The sequence below is a fragment of the Perca fluviatilis genome, chromosome 22, assembly GCF_010015445.1.
Source record: "Perca fluviatilis chromosome 22, GENO_Pfluv_1.0, whole genome shotgun sequence".
NCBI classification, from domain to species: Eukaryota; Metazoa; Chordata; class Actinopteri; order Perciformes; family Percidae; genus Perca; species Perca fluviatilis.
In genome coordinates this window covers 15943858-15967442 of record NC_053133.1, presented here as the reverse complement: position 1 = coordinate 15967442, position 23585 = coordinate 15943858, and the positions used below count along the sequence as shown (strand labels likewise).

At 40.2% G+C, this 23585-nt stretch overlaps 4 protein-coding genes across 7 annotated transcripts in view; 2 read left to right on the top strand and 2 right to left on the bottom strand.

Moving 5' to 3' along the window:
* The first annotated feature begins 68 nt into the window (after positions 1-68).
* On the top strand, positions 69-3106 carry pdx1 (pancreatic and duodenal homeobox 1). Its single transcript, XM_039790653.1, has 2 exons — positions 69-465; positions 2721-3106. The coding sequence occupies exons 1-2, from the start codon at positions 69-71 to the stop codon at positions 3104-3106; spliced, it is 783 nt and encodes a 260-aa protein (XP_039646587.1).
* Positions 3063-4717, bottom strand: urad (ureidoimidazoline (2-oxo-4-hydroxy-4-carboxy-5-) decarboxylase). The gene is made up of 2 exons (XM_039790654.1): positions 4294-4717; positions 3063-4138 (listed from the first exon to the last, which is right to left on the bottom strand). Exons 1-2 carry the CDS (start codon positions 4472-4474, stop codon positions 3789-3791), a joined length of 531 nt encoding a protein of 176 aa, XP_039646588.1. The 5' UTR covers positions 4475-4717; the 3' UTR covers positions 3063-3788.
* A 2631-nt stretch (positions 4718-7348) lies between these two features.
* On the bottom strand, positions 7349-16054 carry flt3 (fms related receptor tyrosine kinase 3). Its single transcript, XM_039790200.1, has 24 exons — positions 15943-16054; positions 15210-15292; positions 14585-14736; positions 14375-14496; positions 14136-14247; positions 13854-13993; positions 13444-13622; positions 13132-13270; positions 12815-12992; positions 12561-12661; positions 12254-12365; positions 11918-12111; positions 11716-11828; positions 11490-11622; positions 11066-11170; positions 10867-10977; positions 10541-10697; positions 10247-10356; positions 9981-10102; positions 9170-9292; positions 8952-9063; positions 8742-8841; positions 7905-8010; positions 7349-7809 (listed from the first exon to the last, which is right to left on the bottom strand). Exons 1-24 carry the CDS (start codon positions 15968-15970, stop codon positions 7600-7602), a joined length of 3042 nt encoding a protein of 1013 aa, XP_039646134.1. The 5' UTR covers positions 15971-16054; the 3' UTR covers positions 7349-7599.
* Positions 16055-16592: 538 nt separating this feature from the next.
* The window catches only part of pan3 (poly(A) specific ribonuclease subunit PAN3), a 15226-nt gene continuing 8233 nt past the window's right edge, over positions 16593-23585 (top strand). Inside the window, exons 1-12 of one of the 4 annotated variants that reach the window (XM_039790202.1) lie at positions 16593-16862; positions 17005-17363; positions 18376-18497; positions 18800-18872; positions 18980-19050; positions 19191-19335; positions 19547-19764; positions 20273-20377; positions 20463-20520; positions 20915-21076; positions 22864-22980; positions 23417-23518. In XM_039790202.1, coding sequence (XP_039646136.1) covers positions 16843-16862; positions 17005-17363; positions 18376-18497; positions 18800-18872; positions 18980-19050; positions 19191-19335; positions 19547-19764; positions 20273-20377; positions 20463-20520; positions 20915-21076; positions 22864-22980; positions 23417-23518 — 1552 coding nt within the window. In that variant the 5' untranslated portion in view covers positions 16593-16842. Of the gene's footprint in view, positions 16863-17001; positions 17364-18375; positions 18498-18799; positions 18873-18979; positions 19051-19190; positions 19336-19546; positions 19765-20272; positions 20378-20462; positions 20521-20914; positions 21077-22863; positions 22981-23416; positions 23519-23585 lie in introns of those variants that run through there. The other 3 variants (XM_039790201.1, XM_039790205.1, XM_039790204.1) reach the window with 3 other exon arrangements.

The window sequence follows — 23585 nt, the reverse complement described above, 5'->3', positions numbered from 1 at the left end:
GCCTCGCAGTTTCGCCAGAGACCGGTAGAGAAGAAGGTCCACGCCGAGGCAGGGCGCAGGTACGGTACATGTGCGGGTCCGCGGACGCCATGAATCGGGAAGATCATTTTTATCCTTCTCAGGTTTTTAAAGACTCCTGTGCCTACCAGAGAGCACACGGGGAGGACTACAGCCACAGCCCGCCGCCCTGCCTCTACATGAGCAGGCAGGTCCACTCCGTCTACACACCGCCGTCCATGGGAGCCTTGGAGCAGGCCAGCCTTCCTGACATTGCCTCTTACAGTCTACCCATGCGGGAAGATCCAGGTGTGCCTCAGCTCCACCATCCTCAGGGGCTCCAGCAGCAGCCTCTCCCGCCTGCTGCAGGCTATGGAGACACGGGGGAACAGAGCACATATCACCTCCCTTTCCCCTGGATGAAAACCACAAAATCTCACTCACACACCTGGAAGGGACAGTGGGCAGGTATTATTTTCTCTCCAAACCGCTACAAATCAGTAAATGTCATGTGTTTCAGATCATAATAAGGCAATCACTGAATGGAGAGCTGAATTTGCTTCTCAAAGCAGATTTGGCTGTAATCCTTTATCATCTTATTTAAAACTACAGGTGTGTTTACAGCATTAGCCTTCTATGTAGTCATAGCACTGAGGCCCTACAATGACATCATGCTCCCAACAATATGATCCTGGGTGTTTCAGTTTACCTTGTCAGTCAATTTGTAAAAGGCCCGGAAGGTCAAGCGCTTGCTTTTATCAGGTCTTATCGTCACAAAAATGTGGGTTTTTTCTATACAAAACATATTCACAAATTGCCGTATCTTAAACCATCAATAGGCTGTATAATAGAATATAATAGGCCGTTAAAAACACACCTACCACAACCGGTTTTGATTGATGTGGTCCTGGTAATAAATATCTTATATTAACAATGTATTAGACTTTCACCAAATCTCATGTTTAGATTAAATAACTAAATCGTTTAAGTAAGCTTTTTGTTTCTCTTTCACATGGAGGCATTTTAAATAAAGTAGCTTTAATTAGGTTCGTTTAAGCATGTTTTCTATAGAGAAAAATGTGAACGTAGACTACAAAGTTTCCTAAACTAAAATATCTATTTATGAAGTTCTCAGACTTTTCTCAAATCAGAGAAAAGTTTCAGATCATTCAACATTTGTTTTTTATTCTGCGTCATTGATTTGGTTTAAGACATTTTATTATTGATTCATATAGTACCTGACATTACGGCCTACATTTGGTTTATTTTGCGCACAGTTGTGGTTGTTACGTGTACTAAATACATGCCAATAACTTAAATAGGTAATAGCATAATTCCAGTAGGTAAATTTAAATTTAGAAACGGACAAGATGACACATTCATTACAAAGAGACTGACATGCAAAACCTACAAGACTAATAGAGTGATTTGATTTTATTAGAATCACCATTAGCTGGATGCCAAGGGTCAAAGCTGTCATTCGTGCCTTGATAAATTGGGCATTTATACCATTAATGGCTTGCATTCACAAAAAATTGTTGCAATTAAACCCATAAATAAACTTAGATAACCTACTTATAATTTTTGAAAAATTGCTAAAGTATATCTTACTGTTCGGGGATAGTCTCAATTTAACTTAAAGTTTGAATCAACACAAAACTGCATTTCTATAGGTAGGCAATATATATATATATATATATATATATATATATATATATATATATATGTTTCTGGAATTAATTATTTTTTGATTTTGATATGTGATATGGTGAAATGTTGAGGCCATCGGTAAAATATAGGACAGGTCATTACTGAACTGAGTCAATTAACTAAACGGTGGTCCTTTTAATTACGGAGAAATCACGGAGAAATGTGGTGGCTTTTTGGCATGTAAAAAGTTAGGCTACTTCCACACTCACCGCCGTTGCCTTCTAAAAACATAGCCTACTGCAGCAATTCAACCATAGAAAAAATGTGTGAAAGTCTCAGTGACTAAGCCGAAACAAAAGGATCTCCGATCTCACAAACTCATCTATCATATTTTTAAAGTTCACTTGTATACATTTGAAATGGGTCACCACTGTAGGCTAAACAGCTGGGGAAATATTAGGCTATTATTTTATATATTATTTATACAACCTATACAACCATACCCAGGCTTTAAAATGAACTTTTTCGTCCACCAGCCAAATGGCAAGTGAATGTTCAAATTTTACCAGCCACTCAATGGATTACAATTGTTTTTTTGGATGGTGAGTGAAGCAAATCTATCATCCACTTGCATATTTTACCAGCATTTGGCTGGTGGATGGTGCTAATTTTGAACCCTGACCATACCTTTACCAAAATCTTAATCTGCAGAATAATCCACATCTTGAAAAAACAAACAAACTGAATTTTGGACTATTTTTGAGTACATTTCAAGTATCTTAATTGTGAATTCCTTGTAAAACTAAAGAGAGAACTAAGAATAAATGTTTATTTTAAGAAGACAAATATCCATTATGGTGCCTGCTGAGGGGGTCAATATCTGATCCATGCACTTCTAATAAGCCCTATAGTCATTTCCAGTAAAAACTCCCTTTATGATAATTAATCAAATTACTTTACAATGACATTGCTTGAAATTTAGTCCAAACAACACTAATTATAAACATTCAAATGCCTTTGACAAATGACTTCTATCTCATTTGTGAGGACACTAAATCTCTGTTTGTCTCCAGGCCCATACGTGATAGCGGAATCAGAGGAAAATAAACGCACGAGGACTGCCTATACGCGAGCCCAGCTGCTGGAGCTGGAGAAGGAGTTCCTGTTCAACCGCTACATCTCGAGGCCGCGCCGCGTGGAGCTGGCGCTCACCCTGAGCCTCACCGAGCGCCACATCAAGATCTGGTTCCAGAACCGGCGCATGAAGTGGAAGAAAGAGGAGGACCGGAGGAGGGCAAGGGGGGGTGACCCGGACCAGGACTCCTCCATCAGCTCTGGGGACCAGGGGGAGGCCGCGGGAGGGGTCACATCTACGAACGGAGCTCACACCACCTCACCCCCCGTTTCCCCGTTGCACGGTCCCGCCCTCTCCGCACCTAAGGCCAGGGAGCTCGCATAGACCCGCAGCAGGTTATGAGACTGGGACCTAAACTCATATTGCAAGGAACTTTTTAGTTGGTTTCGATGGAAACAAATATAAATAGACTTCAAATCCACATTTTACGGCAGTCCTATTTGAGGGGATTTATGTTTTTAGGAATCCTTACATTCATAATTAGGGCGATATTGGAGAGTGAAACCTATGAGTCTCTCTTAGAATTATAAATAAAGTGCTCCTTATCCAGGAATCCAGTTGAAGGGACCTATTTCTTATTGGATATCCTGCCACTGTCATTTACTGGACTGACGGGACATTTCGTAACCCCTCCCCCCTTGCCCCCCAGTAACATGGGTTCAGCACAAACTGTTGCATGGTCTAATAAAGTTTTACAGTGAATTGTTTTTCATCTCAGACATGCGAGTATAATCAAGTTTCTGAATGTATATAGGCCTATGCGTAATACAATATATTTGCCACTTGTATATAAGCCTAAGCTATTATCATGTACAATGTTAAGTTAGAATCAAAGGTACACATATTCTATTGTTTAAATAATTCACTGTACAGTATGATGCATGAATACCCGCACATTGCATTTGGAATAAAGCAAATATCACACAGCCTACAGGCCTACAGTCCTCAGGACATCCGGGTTGTTGAACAAGCACAGTCAAAATTGAGTATTTAAACTAGTTGAGATTCATAACTTGTTGGGAGAGTCAGTGTGCACGAGATCTTGAAGACGCAGGCGACATATCTTCTTCACCTCCTCGATTCCGCGCGCCCTCTCCACCGAGCGCTCGTTCGGACAGCGCTCGGACAGCTCCCGTAATATGTTCGCCTTGTCGTTCATCCGGGCGCAGATGACAAACGGGAAACCGAAGCGCTCCTTGTACTCCTCGTTGAGCCGGGCCATGCGCGAGGCGTCCGCGGAGTTCAGCGCATCCATCCCGGATCCTGCCTGCTCCTCGCGCGACTCCCGGGTCAGGGTGCCGCTCTGGAGGTCCCTTCCCGCGAGATCCGGGTGACACCTGAGGATCCCCTCTTTACCTGGACACAAACGGATATACTGTCTTATCAGTGCCTTTGCGTGTGGATTAAATCACATTTTAGGGCCAAACAAACATTGAGGCAGCCAACCACAATACAAAATATAACAAAGAAAATGAAAAGTTAACGAAATGTAGCTATATTCTATGTCTCACCTGATTCTGGGAGAGCATCGATGAATTCGCTGATTGCAGTCTCCAAAGCAGTCAAGTTCACAAAGGGACGCCCCGACCACACAGCAGCTGTTATAATGGGACATTTCTCCACCACATTGCCAAAAATATTCACAAAATCCTCGTAAGGAAGAGCATTTACTGTGGCGATATCCATGTTCATGTGGGGATCTCGTCAGTAGGCCTAGGAGTTGGACAGGCAATGTTTACTGATCTTCGGACAGGACTTTGTAACAAGGGTTAATGCACTGTTGGACACACAGAACAAGCCCCCGCCTGGCTGTGGTTATACATGTCAGATCAACTGCCAATCACCTGATGTTGAAAAGAGGAGATCAGTTCAAAACTGATGCAAATGTAAGATGCTTCTTCATGCAGACTGGTCTCTGGCATCTCCTAGAGCTTAAAGAAAGAAACTAAATTTATAGGCTATCACATACTTAACTTCAAATGCCATGTTCAGTTCTTTTCTACTATTCGTGGGAGCTTTATTTTCTCCCCAGTTTTATGTTTCTTATCTAGGCTATAGCCTAGAATAAAAAGTAAAATAAGGCTTGGCTTCCACTGAAATAAATGGTTTCCAATTAACAAAAAGAAACAGGTAGCCTATTGTTCAAGACAAACAAAAAGAAATCCAGCACAAATGCGGCTCTGTGGCTCCTCTATGGTGGAAAACACTAACACATTCACAACACCGCCCTGTAAAAATCACTATAGAGTAGGACTATAGGCTATTTGTGCTAACCATCAAACTTAGAAACAACTTAATTTTACAGAGGAAATGTGTCCATACTTGTGAATACATTATATAGGCTACTTAAGTGCTTGTTTACGGTATTGTACTTCAAATTATTCATTCAGGATAATTCATAAATGTTCTCACCGTCTGCAGCAGCAGCCTTTCCAGTTGCACTTCCTGTATTTTCCACGAGCTCTCACTGCTCCGAGAGACGGTGAAACTACGCCCCCTGCTGTCCACAGTTTACTACTCTTTGTAGTCGCTGAGTAGCCTGCATGTTTTGTTTTATTTTATGTCATGCCTAACGTCTTTGTGGTCGGATCTCTGTAGTCATTTTGTGCCTCGGCTCTTTTTTTACTCATTCTGTGTCGTCTCTTTTTTTTTAGCACATTTTGTGAGTCAGGATTCCTGACTCAGGCCCCCAACCCCTTGGGTCCCTGGCCTGTGCCCGGTAAGCCCGTTCAGTAATTCATTCATGAACTTAACCTCTCTAGTATATTCAGTCACCCTGACTTCACATTAAACACTTCACACCTCTTTAACCTTTATTAACTGATTTTTCGCCACTTAAAGGTAGCAGTTGTTGCAATCCTTCTGATATGATTCAACAGGAAGTGAACTCAACTCGACAAATTAAATAACTAAACACAGAGCTTTACTTGAAATGTAAACAAATAACACATTCAAAGCGTGTCTACTACAGTGCAACAGAACAACAGTGATATAAGTTGAGTGCTACTAGAAAACACTGCTGAATTTTCTATGATTATATCAACAATGATAAAACAATCTATTTTAAATGATCTCTACTAGTTATTTGCTAAATTAAATACAAATAGAATAGAATACTTTGGATAGGCTACTTGATTGTTATTCAGAGGCGATGGTTGTCTTAAAGAAGGTTTTTTTGTCTCTTTAATGGACTCTTACAAGTTAATTGAGAAAACCCTTGCAAAGTAGACACAGCACATTCCACTTGCAAAACACCAACACACCAACACCAATGTCTATACGTCTACAGAAATTTGAGATGGCTTTGCCCAAATATGAGAAGAACCTGCAGCTACACATTTTTGGTGGTTCCATCAGGTAATCTTTGACAGAGGAGGAAATCAAGTTTTCTCTTACCTCATAGAGACCAGACCAGCACCTATTCACAGGTCCTGGAAAATGGCTTTGTAGAGTTTTTTTTCTTTTTGGTTTTTCGGGTGGTATAAAAATTTACACCCTCGATTTCAGCCCATGTTCTTTCAAACGGATGTTGAATGATGGCCTCTGTGCCTTGGGAGGAGATAACTAAGTTCCCGTGTGAATATCAGACCTGGGAACTTACATTTTCACAACACAGAAACCTCATTTCCACCATGTAGTTGTCAGAAGCAGAGAGTCAACACTATCTATAAGTGACTGCATTGAGTGCCTTTTTTCAAATTTGGAGTCCTGGTGGAATTTGGTCTTCAGTTGCCCCAATATATGATGAATCCAAACTTTGGCAAAGAGCTTAAAAATAGGTCTCGATCTTGCTTCCTATTCCTTTCATACTGTAGACAGTTTGCACTTCAGTTCGGATCTTGGACATAGGTCTGCAGCATCTGTCCCGTTTAAACTCTTCACTTCAGTAATTGACTGAGCAATGTCTTCTGCAGCAGCTTCAATCTCCTGGGAGCATTCAGATTGAGTCTGACACCATAAGATGGTTAAGTAAATTTAGCTGATAATACTTACATACCTTTGGATAAGGTTTTGAATGCAGTCGCTAAAGTATTTTCACAGTGTGGTATTGCTTTAAGGATCTGAATACGTCTTCCACCACTGATTTATAGTGTGTATATAGTAAATATGTATGGTGTGTGTCATGTTAGAATGTAATCATTTCTGTAATTTTTGCCCTTTTATTGTTTAATTCTGAATAGTTACTCCTCTTTAAGCTTTTAGAAATAACTCATATAAAACAATCTGAGATGTGAAAATCACATTTTATTGAAGGTATAATGCTTAAACAAACACAAACAAATACACATAATAAAAAGATCCACTAAAATATTCCAAAAAAGGAAAGTATATATAAATTTAATCTGCAAGTAATAGCTGTTGACATAATAGAAGAGACCACAACAAAAAGAATTACCATCACATTTAACTGCATAACAATATATATGATATATGGTATGTATATGATCAAATCTAAAACCAAAAGTTGATCAGTTGCTATATAGTATGTAGGCCTAATGTAGAAAAAAAAGTTACAACTCACCTTACATGTCTAGTCCTGAGATTGTTTAGGATCATTTTATTAAACTGTTTTTCATTTTTAGCTGCACAATAAACTTTTTTTTTTTACATTCAGATCCCATTTTCATAGTAAGAATATAATTAATCGAAATTCCATATACATAATTAAAACCTTGTTTTATTACCATATTCTAATAGAATAAAAAGTAAATGCATTCTACTGTCACTATGTGAAAAATCTTAAATAATCTTAAATACTGTCTTTTTAAAAAATATAGACAAAATGGTTTGATCAACATGCATTCAGTGATATGTTATCACTCCGTATCAGATGGCTTCACAAGCTTCTCCTCAGCTGCCACAGTGTCTGAGTCAGACACTTCTGCTTTGCTTTCTTCAGTTGCATGGGTTTGACAGTAATCATTGGCCGTCTTGTTCTCATTCTGTTTTGTCAAGGCGGAAATGTCTAGAATGGCCGATGGATTCTGGTATTCGCTGGATGTCTGGTCGAGCATGTTATGGTATAGCTGAAAGAGGACAAATATAATGCTCCTTATAGATCAGATAAAAATATTTACATGTCTGTCCAGTCGGGAGGTGAAAAGGAGAAAACTCTGCCTACCTCTTCCTCACTGTCTGTCAGCTGATCATACATAAAGGACACCAGTTTGGAGAAAGATGGCCGGTTGCAGGGATCCAGAGCCCAACACTTACACATCATCCCGTACCTGGAGAAGAAAGTCATGGAGAAAAGATGAAAGATAAAATATTTTGTAACAGTTTCTGTATTTGGATTATCAGTTATCCATCATGACAAGAAGTCAAAGGAAGCTGCACTGTTGTGTGTCGTCTTAAAGACAGTGGTGGAAGAATTACTCAGATCCTTTACTTAAGTGAAAGTACTAATACAACAAAAGTTATGTAAAGCATCAAAAGTACTGTTAAAGGGTGGATTTCATAGTGTTATATATATATTATATTTTTGGATAATCTTTACTTTAGTAGCTACTGTATTAATGTGTAAGCAGCATTTTGCTGTGGTAGCTGAGGTGGAGCTAGTTTAACTATTTTATTCATTTAAATCTCTAACAGTAGAAATACCCCAATCTTATACAATTCGGGTTACAATTGGGTCCTGAAAACCTTTTTTTTCTATGTATTTAGTTCAACCTGTTTTTTGTCCATATGAAACGCTCTTCAAAAACAACATTCTTAAATAACTGTAGAAAAGTAAAAAGGACAATATTTCCTTCTGGAATGTAGTGAAGTAGAAGGATAAAGTAGCAAAAAATAGTACACAAGTACCTTAAAATTGTACTAAAGTACAGCACTTGAGTAAATATACTTAGTTACTTTCCACCACTGCTTGAAGATGTTGCAACTCAGTCAGTGTCTAAAATCGATTTAAATATATTTACTAGAGAAACATAATGGTTGCATACAGACAGAAGACACCTACACAGACTCGTTGGCGTAGTATGGACACTCCATCTTAAATCCTCTCTCAATCATTGAATAGAACGTGTGATCCACCTTCATGCCAGGGTACGGAGTAACACCTGAGAGTAACACAGACAGAGTTGGCATCAATCATTGCACAGGAATTGATTATGTGCTTGTCTTTTCTAAATGTAAGCTACTGCTCATGGAAAGTGCTGGCAAAGGCTACCAAGTGAGAAGATTTCCCAGAGGAGAATGCCATAAGCCCAGACGTCACTCTTCATGGTGTAGATCCCTTGAAAGGTACTCTCTGGTGCCATCCACTTCACTGGCAAACGCACCTGCAAAGCCATGTCAACCACATAATGTGAGAGAGAGAAGTGATAAAACATATACAGAACTTAGCAACCAACGAATGCTGTAAAATAAAAGTATCATCTGACATACATTTCCTCTAACAACATAGTTGGAGTCGTTGTCGATGTCCCTGGCCAGTCCGAAGTCACCAATTTTCACCAGTCGGCCATTTGTCACTAAAACGTTTCGAGCTGCCAGGTCTCGATGGATACACTGCAGACAGAAAGGACCAATCATCACAATGTTTACTTCAATCACGGTCCAAGACCAAGCCTGTGACAGCAGTTTGACATTTGAACATGTTGTGTTCTTTGTTGATATATCAATTTACTGGACTGACATGTAGCACATGAGCTTTGGAGGCTAACAACAATTTTACATTCATGTTTTATGTCCATAAAAATCTGGCTAAAACAGACCAGCAGGTGGAGATACAATAGGTTAGAAAGGTTTTTAAAATAGTTTTCATAACTACAATCCAACACTGTATATTTTTGAGAACATATTGGTAAAATAAACAATTTCTTCACAAACGGGAAGATTCTTTTTATTCAAAGTGTGATGTTAAGGGCTGCAATTTACAATAATACAGATGCTGATTATTTTCTAGATTCATTGATTAATTGTTTGGTCTATAAAATGCCATACAATACTGAAAAATGCCAAAGTTAATGTCTTTAATAGCTTGTTTTGTTGGATTATTCGTCCAAAACCCCCGAACTATAGATTAACTTTCTATGCACTATGTAATTCGTATTACATAGTGCATAGAAAGTTAATCTAAAAAAAGAGAGAAGCCAGAATTAGGAACCGTTTGGTGTTTTGCTTAAATAACCTTAATGGTTATTAATCATCAATCATCAAAATAGTTGTATACAATGTGTGGCCCTTGGTCTCTTACATTCTTGGAGGAGAGGAACTCCATGCCTTTGGCCACTTGGAAGGCAAAGCTGAGCAGGTCATCAAAGGTCAGGGTGTGCAGGTCATCTGTCTGATTGTCATGGTCTTCACAGGTCGCTGGGTCTGCAGATAAACAGCGATCAGTTAGGATCGACACAGCTCAGAGGGATCTCTCACTCCCTTGCTCGCTCTGACAACTGAAGGTGTTAATATATTAGCATAACTGTTGGACAACATGCAGGTCATCTTCAGGTAGTATTTTTTCACCTTCACCGTCAATGTCACCAGAGCTGATGGTGAGGAGGGCGATGTCCTCCTGCCCTCTGGTGGTAGAGCTGAACATGGGCATGTAATTTCCCTCTGCTGTGTCCTGCTCACTGAGAAAAAAACAAATGTGACGTGATTATTATTGCAAAGTAAAAACTTCCAACAGATTTGGTTACAAATATGCCTTTACTTATATATAATCTTGTCTTTATGTTTGATATACGCTTTGTTTCTCTTATCACCACACCATTCCCACTATTGCTCTTCCCACCCCTTGTTTCCCATTGTTCCCACCCAGAGCTTTTCCTGGGCTGCAGGTTGTGGTAAAGGCTGCTGAAACGGTCCTTGTTAAAAGCATCGGTCACAGACTTGTGGTAGCGCTCTCTGTTTGTCTTTAGGTAGTTCAGTAGATCTCCATAACGGCAGTACTGGAAAATCAGGTATATGGGTCCTGTACGGGGAAAACAAATAATAAATGGATTTGAATAAAAAGATTATCTGAAATCATGGCACTAGAGCTAACATCCTATATGAGAAAGGCCTACTTGGGATGAAATCAGATGCAATGAGCGTATACACATTTTTTGTGCAATGTTTGTAATTAGCAGTGGTAACTGAACCTGATTCTGTGCATGCCCCAAGCAGATTAACAATGTTGGTATGGTGACCGATGTGAGTCAGCATCTTGAGCTCCGACATCAGAGCCTCCTTCTCCACCGTCTGGTGTTTCTCTGCAGCGTCAAATATCACATCAGCTACTGACATGACCTCCATAACATTTTGCATTTCGCTCACAGAATAAATATATGAAATGCTGACCTTTAAGCATCTTGACGGCCACCTGATGTGAGACTCCAGGCTTGTTGATGCCATAAGCTGTTGCCTGGACCACCTTGCCAAAGGCCCCAGAGCCCAGCTCCTGACCTGGGGGAAGTGACACACAGAAACACATTACCATTACAGGCAAGTGTAACTTTATTGGCACATTGTAATGAAACTCTGAACAATACCATTGGTGTAGCAAAACTTTGCTTTTTCTTCTTTCCTTTCCCATCCTTTATCTTACAACACCTAAGATGTGTATTCTATGTTTGGACCACATGAGTAAATAATTACTTTTAATACTTTAAGCTGGTAATACTTTTGTACTAAGTGTAATTTTAAATGCAGGGTTGTTACATTTACAAATTGCTTGTAATAAAGTATTTCTGGTATCATATCTAATGCTTGGTGTAGTTCGTACCCAGTTCCAGGTTCTCCCTGGGAAACTCCCATTTCTGGTCATAACCAAACTCCTCGAAGTTTATGTAGATGTAATCATTGTCATTGGGTCCAATCATCTGAATCATCTGAAGCTGGGGCTGATACTTGGGTTTCTAATGGAAACACAAAAGGGTTGGCATCATGTCCTCATGAGTGTTTGTGTGTGTGTGTGTGTGTGTGTCTGTGTGTCAATGTATAATGCATACCTTCTTTTTGACAAAGTACAAGAGCACCACGCTAACTACCGCCAAAGCCAGGAGCAGAAGCATCATGCCTACTTTTAGCACCATCAAGCTGCCGTTATCATTATATGGATAACCTAAAAACAATGATGGACAGTTTTTAATGCCAGTCATAAAAAAACAACTATTTAACTTCATGATTTTGATGTGAAATTAATCATACTACCTTTGGAGGGCTGGGGGGATATTAAGTTTTGAAATTCGCACCAGGAGCCAACTGAGTTTGTCAGGCAAAACATTAACTTGTGTCCTTCCACTAGATCTGTGCTCAGAGAGCTCTTGATTGTCTTCTTACAAAAGACATCAGAGTCTGTTTGAGAGGCACCTGGGATCTCCTTCCAGGAAGAGTTTGTTTCACAGCTTTGAGACAAAGAGCAGGGACTTGAGGAAATCTGAATCTGAGTGTGTGTGTGTGTGTGTGTGTGTGTGTGTGTGTGTGTGTGTGTGTGTGTGTGTGTGTGTACAACAGGGCTACAATGCAATGCTCTGACAGTGACCATACCTGTCATTGTTGGACAAAGAACAAGATTTCCAGGTATAGTTTGCTGGCACAAGACTCACAGTCTCAACTGTGAAGGGATTAATGTTGTTCCTGAATGTGAACTGTGGTTTGCCTGAAACAAAGTCAGTGGACAATAAGATTTGCACAATTTAAAATCTAATTATAACGTTTTAAAAGTGATACAATTGTGCAGACCCTAATTAAGTAAAGTTTATTTATACAGCACTTATCACAGACAGAATCACAAAGTGCTTAAGTTAATATCAGATGTGAAAAATACAAGACACACACAATAACTATCTCTTACCTACAACACACACTGATATGGTCTTTGTTTCTTTTTGTCCTCCAGCCTCCAAATGTAATTTATAATCTCCTGATTTGAGTACATTGCATAGCTTCACAGTCCTGAAAAGACAGCATTTATTTAAAACCATCCAAAAGCCATACCTCTTTAATAATACACCTCATACCATATCAGCATGTACACATGTGCATTAATGGACAACTATGCAACATTTTAAGCAGTTCAGCTTTAGGAAAATTGCTTCATGCAACTACCTGTGTTTTGTTACCCATTCGTCCATGGTGCACTTAATCATGTTTTTATCAGGAGCTTCCCAGGAACAGTGCTGGATCACAGGGTGGTAGGAAACACTGGCTTCCAAACAGGAGTGGGATGCATTCTGAGCTGGTATGATCCTACTCTCATCCAGCTGGACAGAGAGGAAACCCTCAGCTGAGGCAACACAAGAATTAAATCAGTACATGACACATAGTACAAACAGGACTAAACATAAGAAACAACCATTCATTGGTGACAGTTGAAATTACTACACATACAGAGAGAAAAAATAAGTGAAACTTGTTCTAATAACCTTGGACATGAATGTCAACAGACTTTGTTTTGTTGTTCTGTCTCCTGCAGATGTATGTGCCACTGTGGTTCACACGAAGTGATTCGATGAACAGGTAGGCCATCTTACTTTCTCCATGGGAGTCATTTTTAATGCAGACCTGGGACAAAAAAAATATCTGATTAGAATGGGAAAGATTATTGTAGTAGTTGTGATGTGTGTCTTAGACTAAGAAATGGTAAGTATGTTTTAAGACAAACATAAATGAAAAATAAAATCAAATTTGTTCACATGAAAATAAAATCTCAATGGTCTCAGTGGGAATTACTGTACCTCCTTCTTCACTTCAGAAGAGCATGCTAATGTTTCAGCATCCATTGTTTTACTGCCACTCTCCCACACAGGTAACGGCTTCTCATAATGTTGTATTCGGCAGCGAAGAAGTAAAGACTGACCAGGGCTCACAGTAACATTAGATACCTCATCATTTTTCATAACGTCACTCTCTAGGTCTGAAACACACAGTGGGGCCCAAAGTCAATTCATTTATTTTATTTTATTTTATTTAATAAGTGTTTGCTATGGCATGATTAATTAGTCACTGGGGTGTAAACTGTTTTTCCTCCAACTTTTTCAGATGGTTGAAGTGAAAACTGAGCAAAGTAGCTTCCATATGTGATCATTTATTATGGTTAAACTATTTTTAGGATGTATGTAATGAATTTGTTAAAAGATTGAAATACCATAGTCATACAGTTGGGAGCATTCTCGTCCTTCAGCATTAGTAGCACAGCACATCACTCCTCTCTCAGAATATTCACTACTGGATATTGTATTAGCTGCCCATCCACCTTTTAAAGGAACATCTTTCGCAACATTGTTTCTGTTCAAAAGGAGGATCATTATTCAGAAAATCATCACAATAAAAATATGTCTTTTTGATAAAGTTAGTGTCAGTAAACTGCATTGTTATCATTTAAACATTCTCTGAATCATGCATACAAATGTAATGAATAACATCTTACCCAGACCATTCAAGTGTGGGCTTTGGATAGCCCTCAGAGATGCATTTGAAAGAAGGGGAAGTCCTTTTGACATCTACTTCGTCCAGTGTCAGCTTCGGTTTTGTGGGACATTCTAGAAAGAAGTAAATTGTTAACATAGTTTTATCAGCATCAAACAGCCTATTGTTCTTTTGCTGTGTTGAGCACTGACTGAGCATTGTAGTAAAAAGGTGATGAGATATGAGAGAGCTGTTACTTACTCACTACATGCAGAGATATGGTCATTGAGGACCTGGTCCCATTGCTAGTTTCAAAGCTCAGTGTGTACTCCCCTGAATCTGTCTCAGAAAGCGGCGGTAGGACCATGGAGTGAGTTCCATTACTGAAGAGGTTTAAGAAAAAGCCATAGTTTAATCTCTCTCTCACGCACGCACACGCACGCACACACACACACACACACACACACTTACACGGTTAGTACTGGGACTGCTCCTTTGATCCAGTGGCAGACAGAGTATTCAGAGAAGTGCTCGAGGGAGATGATGAGTTTCTTACCAACACGCACCTCTACGTCCACAGAACCAGACGCATTAAAATAGTCCGCTGGCACAAAACATGCCGCCTGAAAAATATGACTCACCATTAACCATCTTTTTAAAGGTTATATGACACATAAACGGACAGATGAGCAGAAATAAAAATGAGTACATTAAGTCATGTTTGTGCTATTTCCCTCTCTGATGTTTCACAACCTCTTTTTTGCTCTGCAGTATAGTTTGTCTGTTTCTAAGTGAATCCATTCTATGCACTCTAAAAGACAATCAAAGTATCTTTGTTTAGTCTGATAATATGATCTTATGTATGGAAGACACTGGCAATGACATTCATGACAACAATGTATATGCTGGACCACAGCACTTTGTAAAAAACAAAATTATGAAATTATGATCTGTAAAACCTGCCATCTAAATGTATTTTTGTTTCCCTTAACTCAATAATGTTTCAGAAATATACAGTAACTCAAAAAGACGAATGCATACTGTATATGTATAATGTATTTGAATTGTTCAGTTAAAGGATTCCATCAGCTTTTACCTCATCACTGGGTACACAGGCCTGATCCTGCTCTGACACACCATCAGAGCAGTGAAGCTCGACAGCACACAGCAGTAAGACAGCTACAAAGACAGTAACATTTTACCTTATTTAAAATGCAATAAAAAATGTGTTTTAAAGAAACACAAAATAAATGCAATTATAAAAACAACAGTGTCATAAAGATAAGTAAATTGTTTAGTTTCTGTCCTGTGTGCAGTTTTCTATATTGGTTATACACTATACAGTTTAAAAAAAAGAAATAATACATAGACTATATTTTTAAAACTTTTTAAAAACCTGATAACTCATTCGGTTACGGGGACACTCACAAACTATGATTTATATTTTTGATATTTCTTTATTTCAACAGAGCATCATGTTTACTTTGTATGATGAACAATGCAATGTCAGCCTTTGAACACAAGTTTACACGTTTGATCTAAAAGGTTCCCTTATACTGTATTATTGAATTACAGCTGCATGTCGACTTTGAACTTTCATTATTTGGTTCCGAGGTAGAGTGACGATTATCCAGTGATTAAATCCCAAAAATGCAATATGAAAGATATTATCCTATACATCATTTTTGAAAATATTAGGCTAAGCAGCCGAAAAATATGTAGCCTACAATTTCAATATCCTTAAATCTCGACTATTTATTTTAGTTCACTCTGCCAACACGGCCAATTACTCAGCCCACAGAACAGAAACTTGAAGTGGTCTAACTCACCCGCAATCATATTTCTCTGCCTCCGCATGATTTCTTTCTGTCAGTGTCACATACTCATTACCGGGTCAGACAGCGAAACTTTGATGTAAAAAATGTGTGCGATGAGCTTACCTTTTAAACAGGGGAAGTATCACTAGAACCGTGACGTTCTCAGCCACGCCTGGTTGTAATATTCAAAGTATAAAAAGACGGAAGAATAACCAGAAATGTGCAAGAAACTACGCTATTTATTATAATGTCACAATGAATAGACTTTTCTAACATTGTGGGAGCAAAAATACTATACAAATGCAAAAATATATAAAGTCGTATTTAAAGTCCCTTTTGGATTTATTTTAAAATATTTTATAATAAAGTAGTTTTTTTTTTCCTTTTGAGTAAAATGGTAAAATATAAAATAGCTCAAACACTTTTAATTGAGTTAAAGTTTCAATGAACACTATACTTACTTCTCCTGCCTATTATTATTTTGCCCATGCCTTGGTTTTTGTCCTGCAGTTGTATTCTCATGCATCTGTTTTTTCCGTGCAGGCTGCAACTTACTTTAAGTTAAATGTAGCAATAATCATAATCTGCTTCGGTTGCTACAATTAATAATTTTAACCCATGGAAGCACAGAAGAGCAGTGATCCTGCAAACTTGGTTCAAAAGACCTCTACCCTTCAGCAACATTATTCGTTTGCATTCACAATATCTCAGTGCGGCTTGCATTTGCAGCAACTAAACGTTGCCAAACGCGGTACCCACAATGCAAAGCTATGCTAGATGGTCCCTAGCAGAGCAGCCTGACTGGGAGCTAAAAAACAACAACAGGCTACTCTGCGAAGAAGGCAGCTGCATGGATAGCGACAACGGTGACGACCAGGATTTCACGCATGCAGAGAATTATCTCAAACCAAAATGCATCTTAGCCTTATAATGTGAGTACTGTAGCGTGTTAAGTGTTCTTCACCAGCTGAAGTGATTTAAATCCGTTCCTTTAAGGGAAAACTGTTTGCAGGCTAGCTGGCTAGCTCGCTAGCTATTTGCGTCTCTCTATGTTTGAGTGTCTTCCGGCAGCAGCGGTGGCGGCAGCAGCGGTGCCATGAACAGTGGACTCCCAGCTTCAGCTGCTCCGCTCGGGGGTGCCGGGATACCCAATGTGAAGGTGAAGTTTTGCCGATATTACGCGAAAGACAAAACCTGCTTTTATGGAGACGAGTGTCAATTCCTGCATGACGATCCGTCCATGGGAAGCCTGCCGCTGCACGGCGGCGGTAGCCCCGTCCCGTTGTCCATGGCTGGGGGTGGCGGGACGCCAGCGGTGTATTCCCTTGGCAGCTCCGCGGTGGCCTGCCCGGGTGGCGGGGGGACTGGTGTGTCCAAGAAAAGCGAAACATTGGGCCCTGCAGGCACGTCTCTGGAGGGGCAGCTATTAACCAGTGAGTAACAATTGCAGTAAGACAAGGCCTTATACGGGGTGGCCGACTGTGACTTTACTTTTGGGCCTCGTTGGGCTTTGTTAAAATTTAGTCCGAGGATTCAGTGAGGCCCCTTCACCCCTAAACAACGTGGGTTAACGTTAGCTACATTTACCTGCCAAACATTGTCTAAAGCCATCAGTATGCAGTCAACAAACACGTGCTCATTGGCTGTCCTGTGAATAACATTAGCTTTGTCTTCAGGTTGTATTGTTATGTTTGGTAACAATATATAACATTAGCCATGCTGTTGCAGCTCACACGGAGGAGGCCTGCTGTTTTGTATGACAGCTGTGAGTGGGCACAATCCGCGACACACTACGGCTAGCTAGTGTAGCTATTAGCCAGCTAGCGTTAGCTAGTTAAATTAGCGTTAAATTGGCCGCTTTAACTAACTTTAATGTGTTTGGCTTTGCCTTCAGATAGGCGTTATCAATTTTAGTACTAGTGCCGTTAGTTTTTCTTAAGTTACATTTTGTTCATGTTTACTGTAGTGTTGCTGTTAAGATATAGCTTAAGTTTAATGTTTGTTAGCATTAGCGTAACGTTAGCCACGCTAGTTGTTCACGGGGCATTTATTTAGCGTTGTTTCTCTCTCTCTCTCTCTCTCTCCCCCCCCCCCCCACGTAAACAAACGACAAGTAACGTTTACTCAAATTTACATGCAACTCAAAAGATAATAACGTCCTCTTTAACCTGTAACCATTGTTGCTTAAACGTTTTTTATTAGATGATACTAGCTATGGATATTGTCTGTGGTTGACGTTAGTAGTGGCTCATTCTGCAGCAGTTGTAGAACTGTTTACAAGCCTTTTAATTGGCTCTGTGATTTTTGTCTTAGTAAACACTAGGTAATGCTGACATTAACATGCATTCTTTACCATCTGGTCTCTGTTAAATCACAGAATTGGCTATTTTATATCAATCTGGCTGCAGTTTGTATTTGCTAAACTTTAGTTTCTGTCATCCACAGTCCCAGGGATGGAGGGCGCAACCCTGAGCGACGCCAATCTCACAAACTCGTACTTCAGCAGCAGCTTTATTGGGGTCAATGGGTTTGGAAGCCCAGCAGAGTCTAAATACTCAATGATGCAGGTAAAGGGAAGTTGTAGATATAGTTAGTGTTAACATGCAGTGTGGCAAAAAGTGCTTTGAAAGTTGATGTTAGTGTGGTCACATTGCTGTTTAAGGTCCTCAAATAAACTGAGGCACGGCATTAGTTGTAGAAATCCTTTGCATGTATGTAGTTATTTACTATATAGCTAGTTACAATGTTTTAATTAAATACACACATTTTATCATAACACCATAATATTTGGTGCTAATTTATGGTTAAGAAATTATGCACATTAGAGTACCTTCTGTAACACATCTGTTCTTGATGCTGTCTTCTCTAGCGAATGACTACCAGCAGCAGCTCTCCAAGTCTCCTCAACGATGGTGCCAAAAACTTTAGCCACAGCACTCATGGTAAGACTGTTCTCTGTGGACATGTGTTCATCTCATGATGTATCAGCTCATCTATTGACTGTTGAAAGTGCCACTGCTCAACTCCTTACACTCTTTGGTCTCCACAGATCCAGTGAACTCCCCGACATCTTCACTGTTCAGTGATTTTGGTGCTCTTAGCATTGCCCAAAGGAGAAAGGTGAGCACACAAGCATCCCGTCCAAGGCATGTACTTGAGACTTAACTAGGATACATTTAATTTCCATCTTTGTCTTTATTGCTTCTAACAGGAGTGGTATATTTCATGTAACTCTTACATGTTTTTTCTTGTGCTACCAGACTCCAAACCCTGCAGCAAGTGAGTTCATCCCTAAGGGAGCTCCACGAATGGCCACCATGGCTCAGTCCACTGTCCAGGCATTCCCCTCGCCTCTCTTCCCACACCCTGGCCTTAGCGGCTCAACAGCTGCTGCACTTGCTCCTGGTGAGTTTTTTTTTTTTTTTTTGGAGCATCACCAACAAAGAAATCACCCTGTGATATCTGCTTTGCTCTACATTCTACATGGCTCAGTTTTGTTTTCCATCTTTAGCTCTAAAATTGTATAGTTCAGCAAGTTTGGAAATTCCCTCTAGTGGACAGCACCACATGTGCTACTGATGAAACAAAAGCAGACTCTCTTTGTTTCCAATTTTAGGCATGTCTCTGTCTGCCGGATCTTCTCCTCTCCACTCCCCAAAAATCACACCGCACACCTCACCTGCTCCTCGTCGGCGCAGTCACACCCCAAACCCTGCCAACTACATGGTGCCCACCACTGCAGCTGACCAGGGTACTCACATAATCCAGAAAGAGACTGTAGGGGGGACCACCTACTTCTACACAGACAACACCCCAGCACCAATGGCTGGGATGGTATGTGCTGCAAACTGTGCTATTCTGTATTTTAGTTTGGAAATATTTGCTGACTAAAGCTGGGAAAACTGTAGAATACTTTTAAAGTCCTAACCAAACATACAAAAAAGCAGCATCACATTCGTAGAAATGCATTGTAAACAAGGAAACTGCATTTAAATCTGACTACATTGCTCTGATCTTAGGGTCTTTTGAGAAGCAAAGCTTTGACTCCTAAATTCCTGCACATGACCCTACACTTCAGTCTGTGAGCTGCACTTTTTTCATGCAGACACTCCACAATCTTAAGAAAACCACACTCAATGTGGCCAATAAGGGGGTATAATTTGGGTACAGGTGGCATTGTGTAACCTTCTTAACACTTCATTAAAATCATAATAAGAGTTTTGTTCCGTCACATTAATTTGCATAGCTATGAGCATATAGTTAAAAAAAAAATAACATGCATGATCCCACTGGTTTTTATTTCTCAATAAATAGAAAGCTGTGTTTTTTGGTTTCTTCGCAGGTGTTTCCTACCTACCATATCTATCCTCCCACTGCGCCCCATGTGGCTTACATGCAGCCAAAAGCCAACGCCCCGTCCTTCTTCATGGCTGATGAACTTCGACAGGTACTTCTTGCCCAACTTTTTTTTCACTAACAATCTCCCTTGTCTTGGTAGTGTCTGATGTGATGTCTTCTTATTTGTCCTCCAGGAGTTGATAAACAGACATCTGATAACCATGGCCCAGATTGACCATTCAGAGAACCCAGGTAAAGGGTTTACTCGATTATCACAACAAGGGGTTGTTATTAATTGTGTAATAACTGTTGCTATTTATTTATTTTTTTACAGTTTGTGAAAAGTGTGCTTTGTATTGAACAAAAGACCATTTTGATACTGTTGTTGGTTTACAAGATAACAAACCTGCATTGCTTACTTAAACAAAAATAATTTGATTTCCTCATGTCATTGTGTAAGTGTGTTGAAATATGTTTTTGGTGTCTAGGGGTTTTGCTTCCAGTTTTTTTTTTGTCTGTTTTTGAAAATGTACAAGTAATTGTTCATATGGGCGCCATAGTCTACTTAAAGTTGTTGGATCCATTTTTGATTGTGTTTTTGTGTGCACATTTTTTTTCTTCTTCTGAAACTACATTTGTCTGGCAGATGTACCATCTGAGGTGGACAGCTACCACAGCCTCTTCCCCCTCGAGCCCCTCCCCCCACCAAACCGCATGCAGAAGACCAGCAACTTCAGCTACATTACCTCCTGCTACAAGGCGGTCAACAGCAAGGATGACCTGCCTTACTGCCTGAGGAGGATACACGGTAATTATTGTGGCGATAAGAAATTGTCTACCAAAGAATCATAACACATATCTCACAAAAAAATAGTCAGTGACAAATTATGTAATTGTTAAAGGGGTGATAGATTGATTATATAGGGTATTTCACGCTGTTCCTTAAGGTCTCCTAATGGGATATGTAACATTGGTTGGGCTGAAAATGGCCTGGTTGATATTTTATTGGCCCTTATGCATCCCTGTGTTTTGGCCCTGTTTGTAACAAGAGCTTTTCTTCCAAATATGGTATGCTCATGAATATTTAGATGAGCTGCGCGCTGATTGGTTGAGCGAATCCCCATACACACACAATCGAGACGAGACAGCAGTTCTCATATTCCAGACACTGCAATGTTTTGTTACCAAATTCACTTCTGAGACTTTTTTTATGCAAGAAATCAACTATATAAAGCTCAAATATGGGCCGTTTTACGAAAATGTACGGCTAATTGCAAATTTGGTAAGACGTGTCGGACTTTAGGAGCTCCACACAGTCTGACGTGAAAGCGGCAGCCTGCTGGGCTCCTTACCCAGGGCAAAGTAACCCTTTGTGGATTACTGCACTACCGGGGCTCCGCGGCCAGCTGCCGGCATAACTATAATATATTTACAGTTTGAATTTTGTACCCGGCACTTATATCACAGCTACCCCAAGGTCTTACAAAGCTAACCGTTGTGTCCGATTTAAATTTAAGGCATTTTTGTGAACGTCAGGGGTCTTGTTATGGGGAGCAGCTAGCTAGCTATGTGTCCCGTTCAATACAATGGGGAAAGATCGCGGCTGGCTAGCTGCACTTTCGGCATAACTATAGTATATTTACAGTTTGAATTTCGTCACGGCACTTATGTTACAGGTTCCCCAAGGTCTTATAAAGCTAACACTTGTGGCCGATTTCAATTTAATGCATTTTTGTGAATTTCAGAGGTCTTGTTAGGAGGAGGCTAGCAAGCTCTCATTGATGGACCCCAGCTCACTGCGGGCTCTATCAATGAGACTCGCGGACAAGAGGCGTTTATTTCCCCAATCGTTTGTTTAAATAACTCAACACACATATCCATTATAAGATTAACTGGAACCTGGTAAGAGATTGCGGGCGTAACAAGCTCGCTGACCGCGCTCTCAGTCACACACCGGCCATTTAGCAGGAAGAGAGGAGGGAGAACAGCGAGCTGCAGGCCCTGGAGCTCTGTCAGGGCAGCGGCGTTTGGTAGTCCAGTCACTCAGAAAGGGTGAGTTTGCGTGGGTATTGAGCACCGTGGGCTGTGACGGAGCTCAATCGAGCTCACAGCAGGCCGGGGTCTGTGAAGGAGGACAGGCAGGGCGGCGATGTAGCAACCCAGGCAGCACCGGCCGCTGAACTCCGAAACACAGTCGGACAAAATTTGCAATTAGCCATCAATTTTTGTAAAACGGCCCATATTTGAGCTTTACATAGTTGATTTCTCGCATAAAAAAGTTTCAAAAGTGAATTTTGTAATGGAATAGCAAAGATCTGCGCGACCTAGATTCAGAAGACTACCTGATCTCAGGTCAGTTGTGTAGCCTATGTAAATGTTGGGGCGTGACAAAGAGAGAGACTAGAGCCAAATGAGGAGGAGCCGCCGAGTTGACATCAACTAGGCGGCTTGTTGAGATTTGAAACATGTAACAGTTTCAAATTGTGAGATTTGCAGAGGAAAGAGGTGTCAATGGGATTTTGAGGTTCTATATATGTCCTATTTACCCACCAAACTGTCATTTTTCAACTATGATCTTTGTATCTTTGTGTCCAGGTTTCCGCCTTGTTAACACCAAGTGCATGATGCTGGTGGACATGTGGAAAAAGATTCAGCACTCAAACTCTGTAACACTGAGGGAGGTCTTCACCACGAAGGCCTTTGGAGACCACTGTGAGTGTGTATTTTTTTGCATTTGCATGCACAATTTGCATGTACAGTACTTGTTCGGAACTTGTTTGTGTCTCCTTGATATGGTTAATGTTTACATGATCCAGACCTAACCTGCTTCACAATTGTAATAATTGTTTTACATTTACCATTCTTGACATTCAACTAAAATGCTAAAAAAATAAGGTGGATTGGTTTAATATTGCATTCAAGCTCTATTTAATGGTAAATTCTCACCAAATTAGAGCTTTCTTAGCTCTCAAAAGTTAGCAGAAGTGATTAAGTACCCAGCTGGCTGGAAGAAACTAGATATTATACTTTATTCTCCAATTTGATGGGAAAGACAAACACGTTAGGAAGTACAATGCAGGACAAAGTGTCAATAATTGTTTGAATACAAGTATGTATAGACTGTTTTGGTTCCATCTTTTTGCCCTAGCGTTGGTGTTCTCCTATGACTTCCATGCGGGTGCAGAAACCATGTTCAGCAGACACTTTAATGACCCAGCAGCAGACTCGTACTTCACTAAGAGGAAGTGGGGTGAGTTGGTCTTCCCGCACTCACACTGAAGCATCACCTCTACGCCTGCCTGCACCCTTCTGTTTCA